This window comes from Nycticebus coucang, chromosome 13 (assembly GCF_027406575.1).
Source record: "Nycticebus coucang isolate mNycCou1 chromosome 13, mNycCou1.pri, whole genome shotgun sequence".
Lineage (NCBI taxonomy): Eukaryota > Metazoa > Chordata > Mammalia > Primates > Lorisidae > Nycticebus > Nycticebus coucang.
Genome location: NC_069792.1, coordinates 476,937 through 503,290, shown reverse-complemented (window position 1 = coordinate 503,290; position 26,354 = coordinate 476,937). Strand labels below are relative to the sequence as shown.

Here is a 26,354-nt window from a genome sequence, read left to right as displayed (position 1 = left end):
TCAGCCCCTGTGCTGAGTGTGCTCCCCGCAGCCCAGGAGGGCTCACTGTGTGATTGGGCACCCACCTCTGCCCTTCTGAGATCCAGAGCACTTTCCTCACACTGGCAACACTTACGGATTCTTTCATTCATTATCTTATTCAGTTATTAATCAAGTACTATTTTATCCTTTTTGGGTTTTTTTTTTTTTTTTGAGCCATAGTCTCACTTAATCACCCAGACTAGAGTGTAGTGATCACAGCTCACTGTAACCTCAGACTCCTGGTCTCAAGCAATCCTCCTACCTCAGCTTCTTGAGTACCTGGGACCTCAGGCACACACCATCTTGCCCAGGTAATTTTGCAATTTTTTTGTAGAGACAGGGTCTCATTAGTTGCCCAGGCTCCTGGCCTCAGGCTGTCCTCCCAAAGTGCCCAGGCTGCACCACCTTTACCTGTTTAGCCTTATGATTAAACGTAATGAAAGCTTAAAACCAGTAGTATCTTTGGAGGAAGGCAGTGCAAACTGGTTTGAGGTGAGAAGTATAAAGCAAAAAAGAGATGTGAGGCATGTTGGTTTATCTGGCCACAGTATTCTAAGAAAATTAGAAATTGGTTCCTGGATGAGCAACAGAAAATTGGTTATTGATCAGGGATGGACTTTATATGTTAAAGCTTTTTGTTGGTGGTACCGATGTTAATGGAAGTAAACTCGCTTTAAGTCAAATGTGTAAATTACGATATAAATAAAAATAATTTTATAACAACCTAGCATTATCTTTTAAAATTCTCAGTGATTATTTATAGCCTGTTTGCAGCCTTCCGTTTTTCACCTTTGGGTGTAGACAGGACCTTAAATTGAGAGATAAAGAAGAAAAATGGCTTTCGACTCAACACAGACTATGTCACCATTTATCAGGAACAGTTATGTGCTTGAATACTTTATTTTGTGGAAGTGGAAGCACTCAGTGATGTCCGGAAAATTCTGTTGAAATATTCTTGGTGATCTTTAAAGAGTTGATTTATTAAAATGGAAAGTAAGTCCACTACCTAGACTATACATATATGGCTTAAATATGAGCAAAATTTAGTAATTGCAGAATTTCTGTCTGCAGTTGCTATCCAGTAGCTTCTTGTCTGTCAAAGAGTTCTTTTATGAGTCTCTGATATTAGGCTTCATTTTTCTTCGTTTTGTGTAGATGCTTCTTTCTTAGCAAAATAGAGGAGAAGCTGCCTTGTCTTCCAGATGATCACAGCATGAACATGGATGGAGATGAGGACCCCGGGGACAGCAGGGAGGAGCACGAGGATGTCAGGTCCCTGATGCAGAGCTGCAAGTTCTCCATGAAGATGGCGATGGTGGAAAGTGCACGGAAACAGGTCGGCGCTCTGTCTCTGCCCCTGCGTCACTCAGGGTCTTCCTGAGTTAGCATCTTTCTTAGCTTTCCTTTAAAATCTGAAGTTTTAAAATAATTAAGTAGGTAACGAGCTTTTTTCTCTTTATAGGTGAACTTGAAGAAACACAGATTTACAATTATCCAGAAAGCCTCTAAAGTTTATTGTATGCGTGTTGATCATTTCAAAATGACTAGTATTTGTTATTTGAAAATTAAACCTAATTGTGAGATTTGATCTCTTTTAACAAAAGATTTAGTTTGTAGAAATCTGTCAATTAATAATAAGGCTCTTTATGAATGTTAAAGTATATTTTGCTTAAAAATTACATATTTGTTTGGATGTATTAAATCATATTTTAATATACTAGGGGGGCTTGCTATTTTAATGATCCTGTATTGATTGCTATTGCAAAGCAAAGGATGTTATTCTAGTGGAAATAGTTAATATTTCTGTTTTATAGGCGTAAATGCTTATTCACAGATTTTGCTTTGGATAGTTGTCATATACAGATTAAGAATTTTTATATTGCAAGGTAAACCCAACCCAGAGCAGCCCAAGATAGAGGTGAAGCTCCCAAGAGGTGAGGCAGGGTAGGAGGCAGGCAGAAGGACTGATTTGAGCTTAGGACACTGTGGTTGGGAGGTTTGAGGTCATAATGAGGGAGAGACATGGTCCCTGCCCCTGTGGCTGCTGGCCAGTGAGAGGGCAGGCAGTCGGGATACACACATGACCACGGCAGCACAGATGAGTGAAGACAGGAGATGATAGGAGAGCCTGGGGAAAAGAGCTTCCTCCTGAGGCAGAGGGCTTCTGGGGAAGGGGCAGTTGATTTAGGGTGTGCTTTATGGGGTTGGAAGGGTGTAGGTGTGGGAAAGAGAGGAAGTACTCCTAGTGTGAGGGAATGTGCACACAAGAGCATGGAGGTGAAGTGCTGGGAAGGGCAAAGCCTACTCCTCTTGGTGGGTTTGCAAAGGGTCACGTTGTGCCCACCTTCTGCAGGGATGAGGAGACCACAGAAGGCTCTGGAAGTGTGCTGGCCCTCTGGGAGACTGGCTGCCCAGAGAAAAGCAGAGCAGAGAGAGATCAGGATGCCCCATGTGGGCAGGACTGAGCAGTGCAAGAAACTCTATGAGGGGACATGGAGGCCCCAGGTGCTGGGGATGACGAGAGGGCTCAGCTGCAGGCAACTTGGATTCCCAGTGATTAGGAAGACTGAGGTCTGATGGAAATGTCCTTTGCAGCATGGGAGAGAATTAGAGCCTACTACACAGCTTGAAAGACATCTGCATAAAAATCAAACAAAAAGTAGGTTGGTTTATAGCCTCAGCGTTAAAAGCTTTTGTGGCTCAAATGACATGCTCAAGAAAGGGAAAAGACAACCAAATAATGGGAGAAGATATTACAGATCTTGAATCTGATAAGGGCTGGTATCCAGATTATATAAAGAATGCTTTACAACTGAACAACAGAAAGTTATAAACAACCTGATTAAAGGTTTTGAGTAGACATTTCTCCAGAGAAGATAAGCAAATGGCCGACAGCACGTGCAGAGAGGCTCAGCCTCGCAGATGAGCAGACGGTGGGTAGCACGTGAGGAGAGGCTCAGCCTCGCAGATGAGCAGACGGTGGGTAGCACGTGAGGAGAGGCTCAGCCTCGCAGATGAGCAGACGGTGGGTAGCACGTGAGGAGAGGCTCAGCCTCGCAGATGAGCAGACGGTGGGTAGCACGTGAGGAGAGGCTCAGCCTCGCAGATGAGCAGACGGTGGGTAGCACGTGAGGAGAGGCTCAGCCTCGCAGATGAGCAGACGGTGGGTAGCACGTGAGGAGAGGCTCAGCCTCGCAGATGAGCAGACGGTGGGTAGCACGTGAGGAGAGGCTCAGCCTCGCAGATGAGCAGACGGTGGGTAGCACGTGAGGAGAGGCTCAGCCTCGCAGATGAGCAGACGGTGGGTAGCACGTGAGGAGAGGCTCAGCGTGGCAGGTGAGCAGAAGGCGGGCAGCACATGCAGAGAGGCTCAGCATCACCCATCGTCAGGGACACGCAGCTCAGAATCATGATGAGAGGCTACTTCACACCTGCTTGGATGGCTAGAATTAAAAAGATGGATGATACCAAGTGTTGGTGAGGATGTGGAGAAACTGGAACCCTCACATGTTACTGATGGGGAAAATGGTGCATCACCTGTGGGAAACAGCCTGGATGTTCCCCCAAAAGCTAAACTCAGAGTTGCCACTCATTAGGTTTATACACAGAAGAGTGAAAGCATACACCCACAAACTTTTATACAGAAATAGTCGCAGTGGCATTACTTGAAGTAGCTGGAAAGGTAGAAACAAGTAGGTGTATGGAACATCCGATGTTCATCAGTAGGTGTATGGAACACCCCTGGCAGGGGGGAGCAGGCAGTGCTGATGTGCATAGCAGCACGGGTGAGCCTGGACTGCATCATGATGAGCAAAAGAAGCCAGCTGCAAAACCATAAGTTCTGTGATACTGTGGTTCTGAAATGTCCAGAATAGGCAGATCTCTAGAGACAGGCAGATTAGTGGTGGCTACTGGCAAGAGGAAGCGAAAGTGACTGCTTATGGGCAGAGGGTTTCTCTCCAGGATGTTGAAAATATTCTGGAATTAGCCGTGGTTGCTGCCCAACTTTGTAAATACACTAAAAAGGCTGAATTGTACTCTCTAAATATGAATTATATCCCAGTGATGACTAAAAAGACATCATAACTGAAGCTGAGGAAACGGACTGGATGCTCTTAGGCCGTGGGTGGTGGTGTGCACAGGGGAGGCGGGCCGCTTGGCACTTTTGTCATGCAGTTTTTCTAAACTGTCTCCTGTATATCAGCACACCACTTTCCTCTTTTTCTTCTGTTAATACAGAACAACTTCTCACTTGCCATGAAAGTGTTGAAAGAACTATACAAAGAGTCGAAAACGCGAGAGGAGTGTCTGGTGAGGTGGGTGCAGAGTTACTGCCGCCTGAGCCAGAGCCGGAGCCGGGCCCAGCAGCCCCCGGAGCAGATCCGTGCTGTGCTGAAGACGGTCTCTCTGTTGGGTAATTAGCCTGCTGTCGTGCATACACACTTACAGTGCTGTTTCATGTGCTTCCTGTGTGTCTTCCAAGACGGTTCTTTGTGCTGCTTCATCTGACATTAGGGAGGTAACCTGGTATAGTAGTTCTAGTAAATTAGCAAAGCGTGCTGATCAGAGAGAATGATGTGCTGGGAGAATGATGTCATTTCCTTGAGAAGAGAGCAAAGGGGGGGTCCTTTGTGTTCCAGTCATGCTCTTGAATATGACATTGGAGCTTTTATTTATTTACTTTTTATTTCAAAATCATCAAGTGTTTATGAATATTTAAAGATGATAAGTTCATGTCTGCCAACTACTTTGTAAATACTTGTGACTATGTGAATATGACATTGGAGCTTTTATTACAAAATAAAATGGAAATTAAAACTTTTATCTTTAACACTTAACCAAATTATGGGTCTAATACTTTAGTTAGTTTGGAAATTCTTAAGCTTACATATAAGATGTAAAAAAGTAAACATGCAGGGCTATTGTCCTTCATTTTTCTCTTTTCCTAATAATGCGACCTCTGAGACTGAGGGGAGAAATGCGTTCCCGGGCATGGGTCCTGCTGCCCGTGTCCAGCATGGTGGCACTGTAGCTATGTGTGCTCTTTTTTTTTTTTTTTTTTTTCATGTATCTTTTTTTTTTTTTATTGTTGGGGATTCATTGAGGGTACAATAAGCCAGTTACACTGATTGCTATGCGTGCTCTTGCCGGGCTCCCAGGCTGGCTGTCCAGCAAGACAGAGCATAGGCTGGAGTAGCACTTTGCTCACTGAGCACCCCGTCTGAGTAAGGTACTAAGAAGAAGGTCAGAAGGGCACCCTAGCAAGGCGGGTAGAGCGTACTTGTAGTCTCAGCTCTGGGAAGGCTGTGCGGGAGGATTGCTTGAGCCCAGGAGCTGAGGGCTGTAGTGAGCTGTGATCATGCCTCTGCACTTCAGCCTAGGTGACACAATGAGCCTCTGTAAGAAAAGAAGAAGAAGGTCATCCTTACAAGTGTTTAGATAATTTTCTAGGGGATTTTTTGGGGTGAGGTAGGGAGGAAGAGTTTGCTGGATGCTAAGATATTAGTACTATAATAAATAATAATTGTAATGATAATAATAATTCTATAGTGAAAGTATGGTTATAGTTTGTTACAGAGTGATGAGATAAGCAGGGCCAGTAGTTGTGGTCCTGTGTCTGAGACAACTCTGGCAGAGAACTGTTCTTTGAAGTAGAATAGAAGTAGGGTGTGTGACTGATGAGGCTTGCAAGTGTTTCACACCATTATTGTACTTCCAGATGCTACAGTTTGAGCAAGTTTGGCTAAGCTCCTTGTCTAGAACCACCTGTTTAGCAGAACTAGAACTTTATTTTATTTATTAATTAATTAATTTATTTTTTTTTTCATTGTTGGGGATTCATTGAGGGTACAATAAGCCAGGTTACACTGATTGCAATTGTTAGGTGAAGTCCCTCTTGCAATCATGTCTTTATTAATTTATTTTTAAGACAGAGTCTTACTCTGTCACCCTGGGAAGAGTGCCATGGTGTCATAGCTCACAGCAACCTTAGATTCCTGGGCCCAGGCCATCTTCCTGTCTCAGCCTTCTGAGTAGCTGGGACTACCGGTGCCTAACACTATGCCTGGCTAATTTTTCTATTATTACTACAGACAGGGCCTTGCTTTTGCTCAGACTGGTCTCAAACTCCTGTGCTCAAGGGATCTTCCTGCCTCGACTTCCCAGAGAGCTGGGATTACAGGTGTGGGCCACCTGAACTAGCACTTTAAATGTAGCTATGTCTGTTGGCTTTATCAGCTAAAGGCCACAGTATCAATTTTAAATTCTATTCTGAGTTATTACTGTACAGAGGATGCCAATTTTAAGGCATGTACACATTTTAAGAAAGGAAAAATTCTATTAAAATTGTAATACTAAAGCCATGTTTGACTTCAGTAGAAGAGACACAAGATGGCAAATATTATCGGTGTATATTGAGTATTACAAATTTAATATTCACGGTGGCACGTGCCTGTAGTCCCAGCTACTCGGGAGGCTGAGACAGGAGGATCACTTGAGTCCAGGAGTTCTGGGCTGTAGTGTGCTGTGCCAATCGGGTGTCCGCACTAAGTTTGGCGTCAATATGGTGACCTCCCAGGAGCAGAGGCTCCAGGTTGCCTAAGGAGGAGTGAACCAGCCCAGGTCGGAAACAGAGCAGGTCAGAGCTCCCGTGCTGATCAGTGGGATCGCGCCTGTGAATAGCCATTGCACTCCAGCCTGGGCAACAAAAAAATAAAATAAAATAAAAATATTTATGCATTTTTTGGTACCCTCTGCATGCGCACAATGCATTAATAAGAGCCATTCTTAATTCTTTGCAATAGAGGGAATTAGGTGCTTTATGCAGAATGATGATGCTTGAATAAAATGTTAATTCATACTTTTAATTGCTAACTCTCATGGACTTTGATACAGTTACTTCTGACAACATTTTTCATTAATTAGTGAGTTTAAGAATTTACCTAGCCAGTATTTGAAGGCTATCCCTTGAAGGTTTATTTTTATTTTATTTTATTTTATTTTTGCAATTTTTGGCCAGGGCCAGGTTTGAACCTGCCCCTCTGTTATATGGGGTCGGCCCCCTATTCCTTGAGCCACAGGTGCTGCCCCGAAAGTTTATTTTAATTAATTTCTTAATAGAATACAACTTTTGTATACTATGAATTTCTTCTTTTAATTACAGGAGAAATTTTTTTTTTTTTAATCCAACAGATGAGAACAATACCTCAAGCTACTTAAGCAGAAACGTTCTGGCTTTCCGTGATCAGAACATTCTCCTGGGCACAGCTTGCAGGATTATAGCTGATGCTCTCAGCAGTGAGCCAGCCTGCCTTGCTGGACTCGAGGATAGCAAGGCTAGAAGGATTTGGGACCTCTCTGGGTGCAGCTCTGAGAGTGCAGAGAAGGTAAGGAGAGCGGAAGTCAGTGTCTCCTGCTGTGTGCTGTGTCCCGTCTCTCTCTGACGTGCCACCCCAGGCTACAGCACCGTGATGATCAGAACGTCACTGTGCTTCCAAAGTATATTTGACAGTTATGCACAGCCAAGTTTCTCAGGCAGAAAATTGTAGTCCATGTGTTTCCTATTCATTTGAATGATAGAAAATGTTTATTATTAAAAGTGAGAAATTTTTAATTTTCATTGGATTGATGTAGATAGTTCTTTCCTCACTTGTTTTTTTTTTTTTTTTTTTTTTCTGTAGAGACAGAGTCTCACTTTTTGGCCCTTGGTACAGTGCTGTGGCCTCACACAGCTCACAGCAACCTCCAACTCCTGGGCTTAAGCGATTCTCTTGCCTCAGCTTCCCAAGTAGCTGGGACTACAGGCGCCCGCCACAACGCCCGGCTATTTTTTGGTTGCAGTTTGGCCGGGGCTGGGTTTGAACCCGTCACCCTCGGTATATGGGGCTGGCACCTTACCGACTGAGCCACAGGCACCGCCCCTTTCCTCACTTGTTAATGAAATTTCACCATCAGTCGCCATTCAGATGTGCCATTCGGCTCATGGGATGAATCAGCCTCTTCTGCCACTTTACTTAGTGCCTACTTTGCTTAGCTTTTTTCAGATTATTTTGTATTTTTGATGGTTATCTGTTTCCTCTCATGTCACCTGTCTGGCCTCACTTCAGTTGTATGGCCTCGCCTCCTTTCTCTGGGATATCACTGGCATCTAGGCAGATGTCAACATGGGGAGCCCAGTCCCACCTCTATCTTCAGTCCACCCTGAGCCCCAGCCCTGCCGACCTGCTCCAGCTCTGTGTGGTTGGGCTGTCTGGCCTGTCCTTGGCTATCTCCTGTATGTCTGGCTGGCTGTGTTCTTAGGATCTTATTGGAACCGCTTACTCCTTCACAACCAGGGCACATTCTCTTTTTTCCGGTTAACTCACTTACAGTGTTATTTTGGAGTTGTTGATCTGCTTATGACTCACAAACGAGTGCAAAGTAGAGTGGGTGGAGACAGCTTGGGTGGCGCTCATGGCTTTCCCGAGGCCTTTATGAATTCCAGGTGATTGCGGGTCTGTACCAGAGAGCATTCCATCACCTCTCCAAGGCTGTGCAGATGGCTGAAGAAGCCCAGCCTTCCTCCTGGGACCATGGGCCTACAGCTGGGGTGGCCAAGGCCTACATGATGCTGGTGGATTTCTGTGACCAGCAACTCCGCCGGGAGGAAGAAAATGCGGCAGGTGAATTGAGAAACATAAAAACTAGTTAATATTCTTTTATATTGGCATAACGTTCTAAAAATTCTGTAGATACTTCTAGTTTCCTATTTGTTTTTAAATGACAAGTATCATGAGAGACATTTGTGGTCTTTTAAGAGACGTTGGTATCTCCAAGCAACATGAGCTGCATTTTTGTGCAGTCAAGCTGTGTCCTCTGTGTTTTCATTTGCTTAATTTATACTTTGATATTTTGCTTGCAGCTTCAGTATTATTGATGCACTTGGCCTGCCTCTTGTTCCTGGAGCAAATTCTGTAACCAGCAGGATGCAAATGGAGCCTCATGCAGAAGGGGCTCCTCAGGAGGGTTCTCAACATGGAAACATGTTGATCCAAAGTGGTAGCTTGAAAGAAAACAGTGGCATACTACAAAATAAACCAGAAAGGGAAAGTGCACTTGATTGTTAAATTTACCCGTATGTAAACACTGATTGTTGTCTTGTTCTTTGTTGTCCTTGACAGTTACTGACTCTGTAGAGCTGCAGGAGTATCCAGCACTTGTGGTGAAAAAAATGTTGAAAGCTTTAAAATTAAATTCCAATGAGGCCAGGCTGAAGTTCCCTAGATTACTTCAGATTATAGAACAGTATCCAGAAGAGACCTTGAGCCTAATGACAAAAGAGGTTGGTATCTTTATTCTAGGGTGTGGAAAGGGGCTTTGCAGAGTGTAAGACAGACTCTTCTATCCAAACGTGTTGGTGTGTACAGTGCGTGTAGTATGGCTTTTCCCAACCAGCACTGAGTTTTCGAGAACCAGAGTGAGAGGAGACGAACCAGAGTGGAAATGGTGGGGAATGAGGAAATAAAACACACAAGAGACAAAGATGGGATTGGAGGACTGGAGCAGCTGAACTGCAGCCAGCCCTGAACCGTGAAAACAGCTTTATTATACAGTATCTAAACGAGGTCACTCATAAGAGACAAAGATGGGATTGGAGGACTGGAGCAGCTGAACTGCAGCCAGCCCTGAACCTGAAAACAGCTAAACAGAGTCACTTACCTTAACAAAGTTGCTTGCTAGAGGGAAATTGACATTGATCTAATACGAGGAGTAAAGATTAACTTTAGGGATGAAAAGCTGTGTGCCTTCAGGCAAAAGATAAAAGGGAAAGTATGCAGGGGCTACTCAACTTCTGACGGAGGAGAGAAGCATGTTGCTGTTCCAGGAGGAGAAGCAGTTTGGGTGGTTCCTTGAACGTCTCCCTAGGCTGTGGGGGCCTTGCCTCCTCACAGCTGTACTCCACTCTGAGTTCTGCTGCATTCTAAGAACATAGGTAGTGAAGAACAGTCTAAGGCCAGGTATGGTGGCTCACCCCTGTAATCCCAGCACTCTGGGAAGCTGAGGCAGATGGATCACTTGAGCTCAGAAGTTTGAAACCAGCCTGAGTAAGAGTGAGACCATGTCTCTACTAAAAATAGAAAAAAAATATTAGCCATGCATTGTGACAGGTGTCCGTAGTCACTCAGGAGGCTGAGGCGAGAGCATCACTTGAGCCCAGGAGTTTGAGATTGCTATGAGCTGTGACGCCACGTGACAAAATGAGATTCTGTCTCAAAAACAAAAAAAACCCCATGATATAAAAGAGTGTTCACATTTACCCATTTTCCTCTATGGGTGTCAATAAGAACACTCTGAACAAGGACGTACGGAAATAGAGGAGTGTGGATGTGAGTGGACCAGACAGGATCTGTGTGGAGCAGTTTGCTGCCCGTGCAGACCCCGTTGTGGTCTGTAACATCAGCTGGTGCCTCCCACCCAGTCTGGCATTGAACCTGGAGGCAGGAGTGGTTTCAGCTTGCATCCCACTTCCTGGTGAGTGCAATGCCACCAGCAGCGTGTGGCTGGAGGGGTTGGAGCCCGTGAGTGTGGGTGGGGAGTGCATGTGAGGATGTGGAGCAGCCTGCACCTTACCAGCTGCTCCTCGCCTGCCCAGAGCGACCCTGGCTGGCTGCACTCCTGTCCTGGGGCCCAGCCTGTGGCTGGAAGGGCTCCCTGACTTCTTCTGCACAGGGGACAAGCCTGTCCATGAGTCTCCCTGTTACTGACCGTGGTGGACGTGTAACCAGAAATTAGGGCCAGCCTTTGAGTTGAGAATGGAATAGTTGAGAAAGGGGCACATGATACTCTTAGCTTCACATGGTCAGTTTTTAAATAATTGCTGGTCTCCAAGCTATGGGACCCCGGGTGACTTTCAGGGCCCTAACTGTACCCACCACTTTGTGTGGATTCTGAAGTGTGGGAGATTAAATTAAAAAATATACCATGTACATGTCTTTCCTAAAGATAACTGAGAAAATAGTTAAATAACTATCATGACTTTGGTTTTTTTCTAAAATAATGTTTATATATGATAAAAATAACATTTTGCATCTGTAGGAAATCAGCAGAGTATTCAGTCAGTGTTGTCATGACACCTGGTAGACGCCATGGCCCACAGCTACTGGCTGCCATAGCTCCCGGGAGCTGTGCAGGCTAAGTCATCTTCCCCTTGCCCCCGCCATGCTGTCCACAGCTCACAGGTCCATTAGGAAGCTTGCCCCATTCATGCTGGCATTCCAAGGACAGCAGATCTTACCTTTTAACACCTTAAAAATATTATAGAGGGCAGCGCCTGTGGCTCAGTGAGTAGGGCGCCGCCCCATATGCCGAGGGTGGCGGGTTCAAACCCAGCCCCAGCCAAACTGCAAAGAAAATAGCCGGGCGTTGTGGCGGGCGCCTGTAGTCCCAGCTGCTCGGGAGGCTGAGGCAAGAGAATCGCGTAAGCCCAGGAGTTGGAGGTTGCTGTGAGCCGTGTGATGCCACAGCACTCTACCCGAGGGCGGTACAGTGAGACTCTGTCTCTACAAAAAATATATATATATTATAGGAAACATGAACATATTTTAAATGGTCTTGGAATAGAGACAAAAAAACAGAAGCTGTGAAAAAAAATAATTCAGCAGTTCTATGTAGAAAATGAAAATGCTGGGCCAGGTGAGTTATCTCATGCCTATAATCCCAACATTCTGGTAGGCCGAGGCAGGTGAATTGCTTGACCTCAGGAGTTCAAGACCAGCCTGAGCAAGAACAAGCCCCTGTTGCTGCCAAAAATAGCAAGTCAAGAGTCGTAGTGGGCACCTGTAGTCCCAGTTACTCAGGAGGTTGAGGTGGGAGGTTTGCTTGAACCCAGGAGTTTGAGGTAGCTGTGAGCCAGGCTGACATCACTGCACTCCAGACTGGGCAATAGAGCAAAGCCCTATCCCCTCCCCCACCCCACCCCCCCAAAAAAGGAAAGGAATTTGCCACATACAAACTTTTTAAAAAATAGAAAAAAATTTGCAGCACAGAGAGAGCTAAAGTAAATGATCAAGGGAAATCCGAGCATGATTAAAGTATGTAAGACAAATAAGCATGGAGTGTTCAGCCTCACTAATTAATGAAATGTGCAGATTCAGACATTTTTCAGTTAGGCAATGATTTTAAAAGGACATCTTGTCCAGTGTGGGTAAGGATTTTGGAAAATAGTCTTGATACTTTTAGAAATGAAAATTTAAAAAATGTTTTTGGAAGTAAATCTAGCAGTGTTTCCTACAGTGGTTGAGATTAACACTATAATTTTCTAGACGTTTATCCTGTAGGTATACAACACAGGCACAAAGAGTCATGTATGTGGGGAAGTCTACACAGCGTTAGCAGACAACTGGAAAGTGCCCTTCGTGTTCATTAGACAGCAGTGGTTAAGTACAAGATGGGATAACTCTGCTTGCACATGTAGGAGAAACCATCATGTCTAAAACAATTCCTTTCCTGTCGGAGGAGGGCGTGTGCACCTTCACAGAAAATGGGAGAATCTGTGGGCTCCTCAGCTAGAGAGATGTGGGAGAGAAGCTTTTTATTTCACACTTCTGGGTTTTCTGTTCCTTTATAAGCCGGATGTTGAATGCCGTGCTCTGTGTAGAGCCCCCGCCTCTGTGTTGCAGATGTCTTCTGTCCCATGCTGGCAGTTCATCGGCTGGACCAGCCACCTGGTGGCCCTGCTGGACAAGGATGAGGCCGTGGCCGTGCAGCACACCGTGGGGGAGATTGCCAACAACTACCCGCAGGCCCTTGTGTACCCATTTATAATAAGCAGTGAGAGCTATTCCTTCAGAGATACTTCTGCTGGTCATAAGAATAAGGAGTTTGTGGCAAGGTGATATTACAGAAAAATTAGGTTGATCAGATACTACATACAGTTTTTAAAACGTGTGGTAAAAAGCAAGCACCTGGCTGTTTAAAAATTAAAGAAGAGGCTGGGCACAGTGGCTCATGCCTATAATTCCAGCACTCTGAGAGGCTGAGGCGGGTGGATTGCTTGAGCTCAGGAGTTCAAAACCAGCCTGTGCAAAAGTGAGACACTGTCTCTATTAGAAATAGAAAAAAATGAGCTGGGTGTTGTGGAAGGTACCTGTAGTCCCTTGAGGCAAGAAGATTGTTCGGGCCAAAGAGTTTGAGGTTGCTGTGAACTGTGACACCACAGCACTCTACGCAGGGGGGAGAGAGTTTACGAATGAGATAGGTTCTGTAGGTTTGAGACTCTGTATCAAAATAAATAAATAATTAAAAAATTAAAAAATAAATATCAAGAGAGAAATATTTGAAGGAGAGTATGGGCTCGGTGCCCATAGCACAGTGGTTATGGTGCTGGCCACATACACTGAGACTGGCGGCTTGAACTCGGCCTGGGCCAGCTAAACAACAATGACAACTGCAAGGAAAAAATAGCCAGGCGTTGTGGCAGATGCCTGTAATCCCAGCTACTGGGAGACTGAGGCAGGAGAATCTCTTGAGTCCAAGAGTTTGAGGTTGCTGTGAGCTGTGATGCCACGGCACACTACCGAGGGTGACATAATGAGGTTCTGTCTCAAACAAAAAAAAAGAAAGTGTGTTAAGAAGTAACATTTTCTGGGCGGCGCCTGTGGCTCAAGGAGTAGGGCGCCAGTCCCATATGCCGGAGGTGGCAGGTTCAAACTCAGCCCCGGCCAAAAACCACAAAAAAAAAAAAAAAAAAAAGAAGTAACATTTTCTGGCTTGGCGCCTGTGGCTCAAGTGGGTAAGGCACTAGCCACATACACCTGAGCTGGTGGGTTCGAATCCAGCCCAGGCCCACCAAACAACAATGATGGCTCCCACCAAAAAATAGCTAGGTGTTGTGGTTGGTGCCTGTCATCCCAGCTACTGGGAGGCGTAGGCAGGAGAATCGCTTGAGCCCGGGAGTTGGAGGTTGCTGTGAGCTGTGATGCTGCTGCACTCTACCCAAGGCGACAGCTTGAGGCTCTGTCTCAAAAAAAAAAAAGTGCCATTTTCTTTCATAACATAATTTCAGAAACTGTGTATCAAATTTTGTACATCAAAATGTCAGCATCTTACCTGAGAACCTTACCCATTGACACAATGCTTTATGCTTCATTTAATATGGACGGAATTTTTAAATTGCTCTTGATATTATAGTTGGTTTCATATATATATGATGTGTAAATTATGTACTTACATGTTATATAAAATGTACATCTTAATATATTATAGGCCTTGGTCTTCGAAAGATGTTTGTTTACCTAAACTTGGTAAATTTTTTTAATAGGATTAAAAGTAAATTGGATCAAGGGGGAGTGATTCAAGATTTTATTAATGCCCTAGACCAGCTCTCTAACCCTGAACTGCTCTTTAAGGTAATGGAATTGCTTTTAACATATTAACAACAGAACTTAAGTAAAACTTAGTTGTATTATAGTTTGACTTTTTTCTTTTTTATTCTGCATAGGACTGGACCAATGATGTAAAAGTTGAACTAGCACAAACCCCAATAAATAAAAAAAACATTGAAAAAATGTATGAAAGAATGTATGCAGCCTTGGGTGACCTGAAGGCTCCAGGCCTGGGGCCCTTTCGGAGGAAGTTTATTCAGGTATGGGTGGACTTGACGTTATCAGTCGTTGTGACTGTCAGTATTAACATTGGACGATCTGTTAACATTCCTAGTTTTACAGTGTTGGGTTTGTGAACGCACTGTAGATCTGATGCTTCCTGTGAACACTGAGAAGCCGGGGTTAGGTCAGGGTGTCATTACTTTCTGTTCCTTGTGCTCAGATTCTTAGATTTGAAGGTTACATGTGATTTAGTCTTTTTAATTCTCCAAATGATTTGAATATTGGATCAAGAAAATATTTGTATCTTATGTAAGTTGTACTTTTAATAATTGTTTTGAAAGTAGAGATTATCTAAATAGTGTTTGTACTGGTATATGATCTAAAATAATGGTGTGCAGGACCCTTCTCAAGTAAAGCAATATTCTTACATCATTCCCAGCTTATGTGAAGAATTAAGGCTATTTGTTTTAGTAAGCTGGTTTCTTTTTTTGTTTTGTTTTTAACTTTGTTCCTGATTGCTCATGTCATTAAAATCACGTAGACTTATAACTGGACAGAGGTTAGATGACTTTGCTAAGGTTGTGAAGCCCTTTTTAGAATTTATAACTAGAAGTTACCACTAAAGGGACATGAGAAGCAAACAAAAGGTCACCTCCAGATGCTTTGAGTATTGAAATATTCCCGGAAAGCAAAACTATAAAAGCATAGAAGAAAGCTGTATAATTGGGTACTTGTTTATTATAAACATTATAAAAGTTCAAACTAAACACTAATCTTTACAGTGAACTATTAATTTCAGGCCTTTGGGAAAGAATTTGATAAGCACTTTGGGAAAGGAGGCTGTAAGCTGGCAGACATGCAGCCGGGCGCCTTCGCCAACATCGCCAATGCGCTGCTGAGCCGCATGGGCCCGGCCTCGAGGCCGCCCGGCAACCTGCAGGAGTGCTCACCCTGGCTGAGCAGCTTCCAGGCAGAGCTCCTGAGACAGGAGCTCGAGGTTCCTGGTGAGTCACCTCAGGGCGGCAGGCTGTGTTCACGGAGAACGGTACTGTAGCAGGAACTCCTTTTTTTTTGAAATAATGATATTGAGATCTTAACATTCTTTCTCTTTTAAGGAATTTTAAATTTCACTGGTGAAAAAATCATGATTACAATGAATTAGTGTACTTTACTAATGCCTAATGAGATTTTAGTTTCCTTATATTCCTGATTATACAAGTGTTCAGATTTCCATTTAGTAATAATAATAACCTGTAATTAGATTTCCTCTGAACCAATTCATGCTTTGCTCCTGAAAAACCTTTTCAGAAACAGGTATAAGTGCAGCTTGCTTCCTGGAATTTGCCAGAGGAAAAAAAAAATTTAATCTGGCCATTCACATGTTTGTTCTAGAAGGGCGTAAGAAAGCATATTTGGAGACACTTGTGTGTTAATAGCAGCTGTGCAGTTGCAGTCTGTGGAAAAACTCATGAGCCTCAGTCTGCTTCATGGTTCACCTTGAGTAATGCAGTTCTCTAGTTTTTCTTGTTTTTTCATTTGGAATTTATCTGTGCTCAGAGAACAAGAAGCTAACTTCCATTCAGTCAAATTGAGGCATAATAACATGAAATTTACTAAATGTAGAATATAAATGTCTTAACACAATAACTTAGAAAATGCCATGAAGGCTATGTTAACCAGTTTGATGAAAATATTTCAAATTATATATAAAACCAGCACATTGTACCCCATGATTGCATTAATGTGCAGAGCTATGATTTAATTAAAAAATAAATAAATAAAAAAGCATAAATCGGGCGGCGCCTGTGGCTCAAAGGGATAGGGTGCCGGTCCCATATGCTGGAGGTGGTGGGTTCAAACCCAGCCTCGGCCAAAAACCACAAAAAAAAAAAAAAAAAGCATAAATCCATTTCCTTTAAATGAAAACTTGCAGTAAAAAATTTTACTGTGTTAGTTTAATTGCTAGATCAACAGACATGTTTTAAAATACATAGGCTAGCAGGCCGTATGCAAACAAGGCTGTCTGTTCTGTTTCAGGTCAGTATGACGGCAGAGGGAAGCCATTGCCTGAGTACCACGCACGCATTGCTGGCTTTGACGAGAGGGTAGGTGTGAGGGTTTGTAGCCTGTCACTGCCATGGTGTGCTTCTTCAGATGTGAGAATAATGTTTGTATTTATTAAAAAGGGACAGTTAACTTCCTGTGTTGACCTCAAATGTGTGGCGTTTACTGATTTCTTAACATAGTATCTGCAGAATTTCAACAATAGTCATACTAAGGATCTAATAAACCCAGAGAGTAAGCTTCGGGCATCCATTGTAAAATACGTGTAGAATTACCTTACTGTGGAAAGTCTGCACGTTGGCTTTGCTTGCTGCTAAGGGTATCCACATTTGTAAGTAGTTATTGATGACCAGGAATGTGAAATGGCTGCGGGGCAGCAGTCGGGCTGGCTTGGTGACAGCCTGACATCTCTCTGGCACTGGAGTCTGCTGGCCTGGTGTTCTGTTCTTCTCCGCTGACTGTCCCTCAGAGGTTTCTCTGTGAGGCATGCACACAACCAGCCTTAACTTTTCCACTCTTGATGGTTGATTTCAAAGGTAAAAGTAATGGCCTCCCTCAGAAAACCGAAGCGCATCGTCATCCGAGGCCATGATGAGAGAGAATACCCTTTCCTGGTGAAGGGGGGTGAGGACCTGCGGCAGGACCAGCGCATCCAGCAGCTCTTCCAGGTCATGAACCTCGTCCTGTCCCACGACGCTGCCTGCAGTCAGAGGGACATGCAGCTAAGGACATACCGTGTCGTGCCCATGACCTCCAGGTGCGTCCAGGTCTGGGGCCTGACAAGCAGAGCTGTGGATCCCACAGAGAGAGCGTTAGCAGAGCTGCTGGGCACCCCGCACCACAGGGGGAGTGAGTGGAGAGCAAGTGAGAAATCCCTTCTGCTCCAATTCTACAGGACTTTTTTCTACTAAGGAAAGAACAGTTTGGGTTTCTTTGTAAACTTTATTTATTTATTTATTTTTCGAGACAGGGTCTCACTTTGTCGCCCTCGGTAGTGCCACGGCGTCACAGCTCACAGCAACGTCAAACTCTTGTGCTCAAGCGATTCTCTTGCCTCAGCCTCCTGAGTAGCTGGGATTATAGGTGCCCCCCACAATGCCTGGCTAGTTTTAGAGACAGGGTCTCGCTCTCGCTGGCTGGTCTGGAACTCCTGAAGTCAATTTACCCGTCTCCCAGAGTGCTGGAATCACACAAGTGAGCCACTGTGCCAAGTCTATTTGTAACCATTTTCCCTCCTTTTCAGATTAGGATTAATAGAATGGATTGAAAACACTATCACCTTGAAGGACCTTCTCTGGAATAGCATGTCACCAGAGGAGAGAGCAGCGCATTCGAGGTAACGTGAGCCACTCCTCCTTCAGCTCGGCCACCCAGCCTGCCCTTTCATCTGCTTTGCCTGGATGAATTAATGCAGTGCAGAGTATAAAACAGCAGTATTAACAACAAAAAAACATTAACTTTGAAAAAGGAGAAGACTTAAATAAAAATAAGATTAGCAGCTAACATCTAATTGGACCTTTTCTGTGTGCTAGTCACTGTCCTCAGCTCTTCCTGCTTCTGAACTCCCTCACTTCTCACAGCAGCCTGCAGGGTAAGTTCTGTTACTGCTTCTGTGCAGATGAGGAGGCTGAGCCCAGGAGCTGAGAACGCATCCTCCGCCCCCAGCCTGCACTCGGGGCAGCTGAGGCTAATGATTAATTCGATATGGGTGCTTTTGTTTTTGCTTTATCCTTTTTTATATTTTCCAAGTTTTCTCCAGTGAACATATATTTATTTATCAGAAGTATTTTTATTATTTTTTGTTTTTGAAAAGAAAAGTAAGGACAGGTGTGGTTGAGTTGTGAAGGTCTAGTTGACAGGTTGTGGTGAGAGCTACAGGATGGAGGAAAAGGAGATGGTCAGAAATAGCCACAAAGCCTGTCTCTCTTCCTTATCCTCTAAAAGTATTTCAACAGGAGCAACATTCTCATCTGTCAGGAACAATTTCTGAAGAAATTAAGGATATTCTTATCAAACTCATATTCCCAGGTAATAGCTAAATAGGGCAGTGCTCACCAACTTTTAATTCTATACGTTTGAGGCCTTTGCCTAGAACTGTGTCTGCTTTCCCTGGAAGACAGAGAAACTGATCAGCCCCACTTCCTAGAATCATAAATTCCAGATCTTTCCCTGACACTGAGGGTCTAACGCACAGTGGGAGCTCTGAGCAGGTGTGCCGTGAGACGCATGGGGTTGGACAGAGGCATTGGTAGAATTGGAAAGTGGAGTTGCCTAAGTAACTTAGGACCAGCAACCTCAAACTCCTAAGCTCAAGCGATCTCCTGCCTTAGCCTTCCACGTAGCTAGGACAATAGGCGCCTGCCACAACACCCAGCTAGTTTTTCTATTTTTAGCAGAGACAGGGTCTCTCTCTTGCTTAAGCTGGTCTTGAACTCCTGAGCTCAGGCAATCCACCCACCTCGGCTTCTGAGAGTACTAGGATTACAGGTGTTGTCATGCCTGGCAGGACTGCCTTAAATTTATTTCAGGTTAATGTGAGGGTATAAGCAACCAGGTCAAAATATTCGATTTTGTTAGGTAGAGTTTGTCTTGTGGTTATGTCCAACACACAAAAGGTATGCCACCCCGCTGCCAACCCCTTCAGTGAGAACACCCCAACCCCCTCCCCCTAGGACTACCTTTTTAAAACAAGGCACTTCCAGCCCCCTCATAAAATCATTGCTAATTTTTTCCTAATTTAGCACAACCTAAGAATCTTTATCTTTTTACAACCTAAGAATCTTGATCTCAAAAAGAGAAAAAAAGCAAAGAATTTTCATCTTAGTTTAAACTAAGAAAATGTTGATTATGTATGATGGAGTAACGAATTTAAGGAGCAACTCAGAAAAGATTCACCTTATGTAACTGAACTAATTCCATGTTCTGAAATTTCTCTATCTTTAGAATTTTGGGGGGGAAATTTATGAAAGCTTTTGGCAAAAACTCAAAAGTGCCTATACATACATGTATCACACTGTCTTCTTCCTATGCAACATTAGTAAACAGATTTTCAAGTTTAAACATCTGTTATAATGAAAATACCTCATTATACTTAGTATGGTTTTTTTGTGTGTCTACATATGAAATGGTGCAAGTAAGGACAAAAACAGACTAACTCATCTTCCACAATCACTGTGTGGGCTTTTTGCCTGTGGTAAGGATGCGGCCCAACCGCCCTGCTCTCAGCAGCCGCCTGTGGTGCTGTTGGCCTCTTGTTATGGTTCTGTCTAGGTCAGAGTTACAGAACTGTGTGCCCAGCTAATGCATGCTTATGTTTAGCTCGTCTTATTCTCTGCCCGTATGAAGCAGGGAATTTATTGTATCTGATTGTTTTGTTTGAATTTTTGCATAGGAATTAGCTTGAGTTTCTGTGGGAGTAAGAGTGAATATTGGTACATTGAAATTTTAGGTCCAGAGTAACATGGATTCAGTGTTAACCATAAATATAATCAAAGGTCATATTATTTTCTTCCTGCACTTAAACCATTTTCCAGTGACTTTTCCTCTGAAGTCATATAACACGAAATATCTTCCTAATGCAAATCCTCTTTTTCTACTTGTTACTGACCCCAGAGTACCAGTAGGTGAATATAAAGACTGGCTGGCAAAAATGTCAGGGAGACGCGATGTTGGAGCTTACAGCCTCATGTATAAGTAAGTTTTTAAAATTTTTCTCTTATATTAACTAGTTTATTCTTAAAAGTTGTATATTCACTTTTGATCCTTAGAATGTTTTGCCTCAGAAAGATCAACATCTAGTTATTTGATAGTTGAGCTTCAGTATAAACATAGAGTTTTAAAATTTAAATTTCAAGTCACAAGAAATCTATTCCAATGAGATGTTTCCTATTATTAAATCACAGGAGAGCAAATCGTACCGAAACAGTCACATCTTTCAGAAAAAGAGAAAGCAAAGTGCCAGTGGGTCTCCTGAAGTAAGTATTTGCGTCTGGCCTCATCACCGTGTGGTGGCCCCTCAGAGACCACAGCCGGCATCTTTCTTCCAGGCGGGCCTTCATGCAGATGAGCACAGGCCCCGAGGCCTTCCTGGCTCTCCGCTCCCACTTCACCAGCTCACATGCTCTGATGTGTGTCAGCCACTGGGTCCTCGGGATTGGAGACCGACACCTGAACAACTTCATGGTGTCCATGGAGACTGGTGGCATGATTGGGATCGATTTTGGACATGCGTTTGGATCAGCTACCCAGGTGTGCTGGCCTCTCTCTTGTTGTCTGGGTAGCTGGGATTGTCTTGTGTCTTCCGACAACCTCTAGAAATACAGAAACTGCGTATCAATTAGGTTAGTTTTGTTGTGGTCATTATACCTGACACTTGTAGAGATAGGGATAGAGTCTACTTTGGCCTTGTTCAGATAGGTGGAGATAAATTATATAATCACAGCCAGGAGTAAACTTGTCCTGTAAGTAAGTCAGGGCTCTGAGGAGGTTTAAGAAGCCCTGCGATCAAAACGCCTTGCATGAAATGTGATACAGATCTTTTCTCTGACATTAACCTCTCGATGTTTGAATCACACCACTAAGTCTCTCAGGCTCTGGCCCCACACACAAGACTTTGCATGGACAGGACGATGCACGCTGATGTGATGGTTACTCGTAGGCACAGTAATTCAGATCTGTGCAGCTAATTTCAGAAAAGTAGAGTTTATATTTTTAACTGAATGAATAATCACTAGGAGAGGATGCTGCATTTGTGTCAATACTTTGATTTTGTACTTTTTTCCATGCTTTTTTCTCTCTTAGTTTCTCCCAGTCCCTGAGTTGATGCCTTTTCGTCTAACTCGTCAGTTTATCACTCTGATGTCGCCAATGAAGGAGACGGGACTTCTGTACAGTATCATGGTGCACGCCCTGCGGGCCTTCCGCGCCGACCCTGGCCTGCTCACCAACACCATGGATGTGTTTGTAAAGGACCCCTCCTTCGACTGGAAAGTGAGCTTTGTTTTGCGCGTACTTTGCACTTTCACTATAACATCCCAAGGACTGACCCAGTGTCTCTTGTAAAAGTGGTAGAAGTGTATCAACTCATGTGTATGAAAATATTTACACGGTTTTTATAGCATTTCTTAAACTTAACATTTAGGATTGTTTGGCCTGAACACCAGTTAAGAAGCAAAATCTTTATTTGGGCTGGGTGGAGTGGCTCACACCTGTAACTACAGCATTTTGGGAGGCCAAGATGGAAGGATTACTAGAAGCCAGGAGTTTGAGACCAGCCTGGGCAATATACTAAGACCCTTCCCCCTTTACAAAAAAATTAAAAATTATCCAGGCATGGTGGTGCACACCTATAGTCCTAGCTAATCAGAAAGCTGAGGAAGGGGGATCACCTCAGCCCAGGGATTCAAATTTAAAGTGAGCTGTGATCGCACCACTGCCCTCCAGCCTGGGCACCAAAGTGAGAGAGAACCTGTCTCTTCTTAAAATAAATCTTTATTTGGAGAAAACTCAGATTAAACTGAGTTTATTTCTGACCAGGAAAGGGAATCAGACCACTGATGACAGTAGATCTGATTTCTCTGATACAACTTTTAATTTAAAAACTTTTTCACTTGAGGTCTTCCTTGATCATACAGGTAGATGGTGCTTTCTAGAATACAGAGGCTGTCCCAGCACAGCCCCAAGGACTCAGGACTCACATTGCTTCCTCTACAAGGACCAACCTGTCGGGCCTCACCAAAGCTTCCCCGAGGTCTTTGACACTGTAACACTGCTGCATGAGAAGCTATCAAGCTGTTCCTGGCCGTGGACATTTACTTTAAGATTGTTACTTGATTTAATCTGTTTGAATGTGATTGTATATACTATAAAAATAAACAGAAAATCATGCTTTCTTTTAGAATTTTGAACGAAAAATGCTAGAGAAAGGAGGATCGTGGATTCAAGAAATAAATGTAACTGAAAAAAATTGGTATCCCCGACAGAAAATACGTTACGCTAAAAGGAAGTTAGCAGGTGCCAATCCAGCCGTTATTACTTGGTAAGATTGTTATTTGTTGCAAAAAGCAAACAGGACACCAATGTGCTGCTGTTTCTTGAAGAGCCAGTGTGTACACAAGGGGCCAGGCGCTGTCTGTGCAGCCTGCAGAGCCAGCATGCTGGCCTTGCTGTGCAGATAGGATGGTGAGGGGAGGCGGCTTCCCAGGAGCTAGACACTGCACTGGCTCAGGCTTAGTCTGTACCTGGAACAGCAGAGCCAGCCTGAGGAACGGAGGGGTATTCTTGAACAGTTGCCAGAATTTTGCTATACGCATGAGATTTAGAGTTTAGATTTCCTTTTGTCCTATTTTGGGCTTTTTAGATGAAAATTGGGTTGGCCTTTAGGTTAACTTGTAAATTTCTCTTGTTGAGGTCTAAAGCCAATAGAACTTTATAAAGATGATTAAGTGAAAGGGGGAAAAGGTCAGATTTTAGAATTAAGTAAATAGCAAATGGTAACCTATAGTCAACTTATTTTTGACAATGATCTTTTCCAACAAAGAGTGCTGGCAAAAGAATGAAGTTGGATACTATTTCACACCATATGTAAAACTTAACTCAAAATGGATTAAAGAACTTAATCTCAGCTCAGCGCCCGTAGCACAGTGGATATGGCACCAGCCACATACACTGAGGGAGGTGGGCTCAAACTTAGCCCAGGCCAGCTAAACAATGACAACTGCAACAAAAAATAGCCAGGCATTGTGGTGGGCGCCTGTAGTCGCAGCTACTTGGGAGGCTGAAGCAAGAGAATTGCTTGAACCCAAGAGTTGGAGGTTGCTGTGAGCTGTGATGCCACGGCACTCTGCCAAAGGATGAGATAGTGAGACTGTGTCTCAAAAAAAAAGAACAACAGAACTTAATCTAAGAGCTAACACTCTTACATTTATGGGTAAACTTTTTCATGACCCAGTCACATAACTGATAAAGGGACTCGTATCTAGAGTACATTAAAAAACTGTTACACCTCAATATTGAAAAGACATATAAGCCAATTTAAAAATGGTCAAAGGACTTAAACAGACATTTCTCTAATGAAAATATACAAATGGTTGGGAAGCACATGAGAAAATGCTCATGGCAGATGTCATCAGGGAAATGCCAGTGAGAGCACTTCTACCACCAGGGTGGCTATGATCAAAAGTGGGGTGGAGCAGGTGCTGAGGATTGTAGGGAGGTTGGGGTCACACGATTGCTGGGGGTGGTGGAAACTGGTGCCACTGCTGTGGGAAAGTCTGGTAGTTTATCAAAAAGCAAAACATGAGGCTGTGCATGGTGGCTCATGCCTGTAATCCAAGCATGCTGAGAGGCCAAGGCAGATGGATTGCCTAAGATCAGGAGTTCAAGACCAACCTGAGCCAGAGCAAGACCCCATCTCTAAAAAAAAAAAAAAAAATAGCTGGGTTTTGTGGCAGGCCAGAGCAAGACCTTGTCTCTAAAAAAAATAGCTGGGTATTGAGGCAGGTGTCTGGAGCCAGAGGAGACCCTGTCTCTAAAAATAAAAATAAATAGCCAGGCATTGTGGTAGACGCCTGTAGTCCCAGCTACACGGTAGGCTGAGACAAGAGTATCGCTTGAGCCCAGGAGTTTGAGGTTGCTGTGAGCTATGATGCCACAGTGTTCTACTGAGGGTGACAAAGTGAGACCGTCTCAAAAAAAAAAAAAAAAGTGAAACATGGGGTAGCTATACGACCTGGAACTTGTACAACCTGAACTTCCCCACACATCCAATCTTCAACTGCAAGGTTATGAGCTACAGAAAATGTTAGGAAAGATTTCAGGCAGCAGAGGAAAAGTAAGGCGTGGTTCGTGTTTTCATGGTTATTTCTTCTTTCTTCCAGTGATGAGTTACTTCTGGGCCATGAGAAGGCACCTGCCTTCAGGGATTACGTGGCCGTTGCACGAGGAAGCAAAGATCATAATATTCGTGCTCAAGAACCAGAGAGTGGACTTTCAGAGGAGATACAAGTGAAATGCCTGATTGACCAGGCAACAGACCCCAACATCCTTGGCAGGACTTGGGAGGGATGGGAGCCCTGGATGTGAGTCTCTGGGAGTCAGCAAATGATCAATTGTTTAAAGAAGCTCCCTAAACTCTCATCAGCTTCAATCAAGAAGCTGATTTTCCTGAAGTGCTAAAGAGAAGAAAGCTATTTAGTGACACAGTTTTGTAGCAAGAGTTTACTTGAAGATCAAGATGAGTAAATGAATATAAGTTGAATCAAAGATGAAGTTAGGTTAAAAAATCTCATATCCAGGCTCATCCAGTTCTAAACCAAGAATGTAGCATATGATTACCATCCCAAGCATTTCACAAGTGCTGTAAGTCAGGTAAACCAAAGGGGAAAGTGTAAGCAATCCTTAGAGCATCCTCACCGGCAGTAACTCCACCAGACTTCATCACCAGGGTTTCGTGACCCTATAGTCGAAGGTGTAGTGGACACGAGGAAAAAATGTTCAGCAGCATGGAAGGAACAGGAGCAACTGGGAGAGCTAGAGTCAAACAGCATTCTCTGCCAAGACATGACCACATTTGCTATTTTAGGATATTTCTCTAGGTTTTTCCCTTTCTTTTTATTCTCTGGTTTTGACGTTTTGTGATAAACTTGCCTTGAAGAAGAGAAACACTTTGTTTAGGGGCAGAAACCCAGGTCTTGGTGTTCACTCTGCTGCTGTGATGAGCACTGAAAGGTGCCAGCACCGCTTTACATCCCAGACTCAGGACAGCTCCAGAAACCCCACGTGTGGTGGGGAAGCACTAAGTATTTCAGTACTAAGAAAATTCTATTTGAAATGAATTCCCCATTTGGACAAAAAAGCGTGCCCTTTGGAAGTGCAAGGTCAAATTTTGGGACACGGCAGTGGTCCCTTCCCCATGGTCCTCTGTGCTCTGGGACTGTCTTTAGATCAGCTTTTAGCTTTTTGTTGTTGTTTTGTTTTTTCTGCAAACACTTGAATTTGGAAATTCTTCCATGATTTTTGGAAATAATCTTAAGGATATTTAATGATGGCCAGGCGTGGTGGCTCACATCTGTAATCCCAGCACTCTGGGAGGCCGAGGTGGACAAATCGCCTGAACTCACAAGTTTGAGACCAGCCTGAGATAAAAGACCTTGTCTCTAAAATTAGCCGAGCATTGTGACAGGTGCCTGTAGTCCTAGCTACGGGAAGCTAAGGCAAGAGAATCACTTGAGCCCAGGAGTCTGAGGTTGCTATGCTATGCCACAGCACTCTACCAAAGGTGACAAAGTGACACTCTGTCTCAAGGACAAAAAAGGATATTTAATGATAAAAGTTTTTGCTAAAAGTAAGGTATAGCTCAAGAGCAAAATATTCATCTTAAAAAATATATTGCCAAGTTTATTCTGATAAATACAAGTTTATCAGAATATATTACAGAATTGAAAATAAACATTTATAATCTCAAGAAATACTATATTGAACCAAATAAAAATTTTTTTTTTTTTTTTTTTTTTTTTTTTTTTTCAGTTTCTGGCCAGGGCTGGGTTTGAATCTGCCACCTCCGGCAGATGGGGCTGGCGCCCTACTCCTTTGAGCCACAGGCACCGCCTGAGAACCAAATAAATTTTATCTTTAAAGAAAAGTAATTGTGTGAAAATGGAGTAAATACAATTTAGTAAATATTTTTGC

At 43.6% G+C, this 26,354-nt stretch overlaps 1 protein-coding gene across 1 annotated transcript in view; it reads left to right on the top strand.

The window, feature by feature from the left end:
* PRKDC (protein kinase, DNA-activated, catalytic subunit) overlaps nt 1-26,137 on the top strand; it is a 163,241-nt gene extending 137,104 nt beyond the window's left edge. Inside the window, exons 69-86 of the mRNA XM_053558364.1 lie at nt 1,177-1,357; nt 4,261-4,435; nt 7,213-7,406; nt 8,504-8,681; nt 9,180-9,340; nt 12,678-12,889; nt 14,318-14,405; nt 14,498-14,641; nt 15,403-15,607; nt 16,641-16,708; nt 17,204-17,424; nt 17,911-18,003; nt 20,280-20,360; nt 20,570-20,641; nt 20,714-20,915; nt 21,468-21,656; nt 22,565-22,704; nt 24,545-26,137. Coding sequence (XP_053414339.1) covers nt 1,177-1,357; nt 4,261-4,435; nt 7,213-7,406; nt 8,504-8,681; nt 9,180-9,340; nt 12,678-12,889; nt 14,318-14,405; nt 14,498-14,641; nt 15,403-15,607; nt 16,641-16,708; nt 17,204-17,424; nt 17,911-18,003; nt 20,280-20,360; nt 20,570-20,641; nt 20,714-20,915; nt 21,468-21,656; nt 22,565-22,704; nt 24,545-24,749 — 2,809 coding nt within the window. The 3' untranslated portion in view covers nt 24,750-26,137. The remainder of the gene's footprint in view (nt 1-1,176; nt 1,358-4,260; nt 4,436-7,212; nt 7,407-8,503; nt 8,682-9,179; nt 9,341-12,677; nt 12,890-14,317; nt 14,406-14,497; nt 14,642-15,402; nt 15,608-16,640; nt 16,709-17,203; nt 17,425-17,910; nt 18,004-20,279; nt 20,361-20,569; nt 20,642-20,713; nt 20,916-21,467; nt 21,657-22,564; nt 22,705-24,544) is intronic.
* The last annotated feature ends 217 nt before the right edge of the window (nt 26,138-26,354 follow it).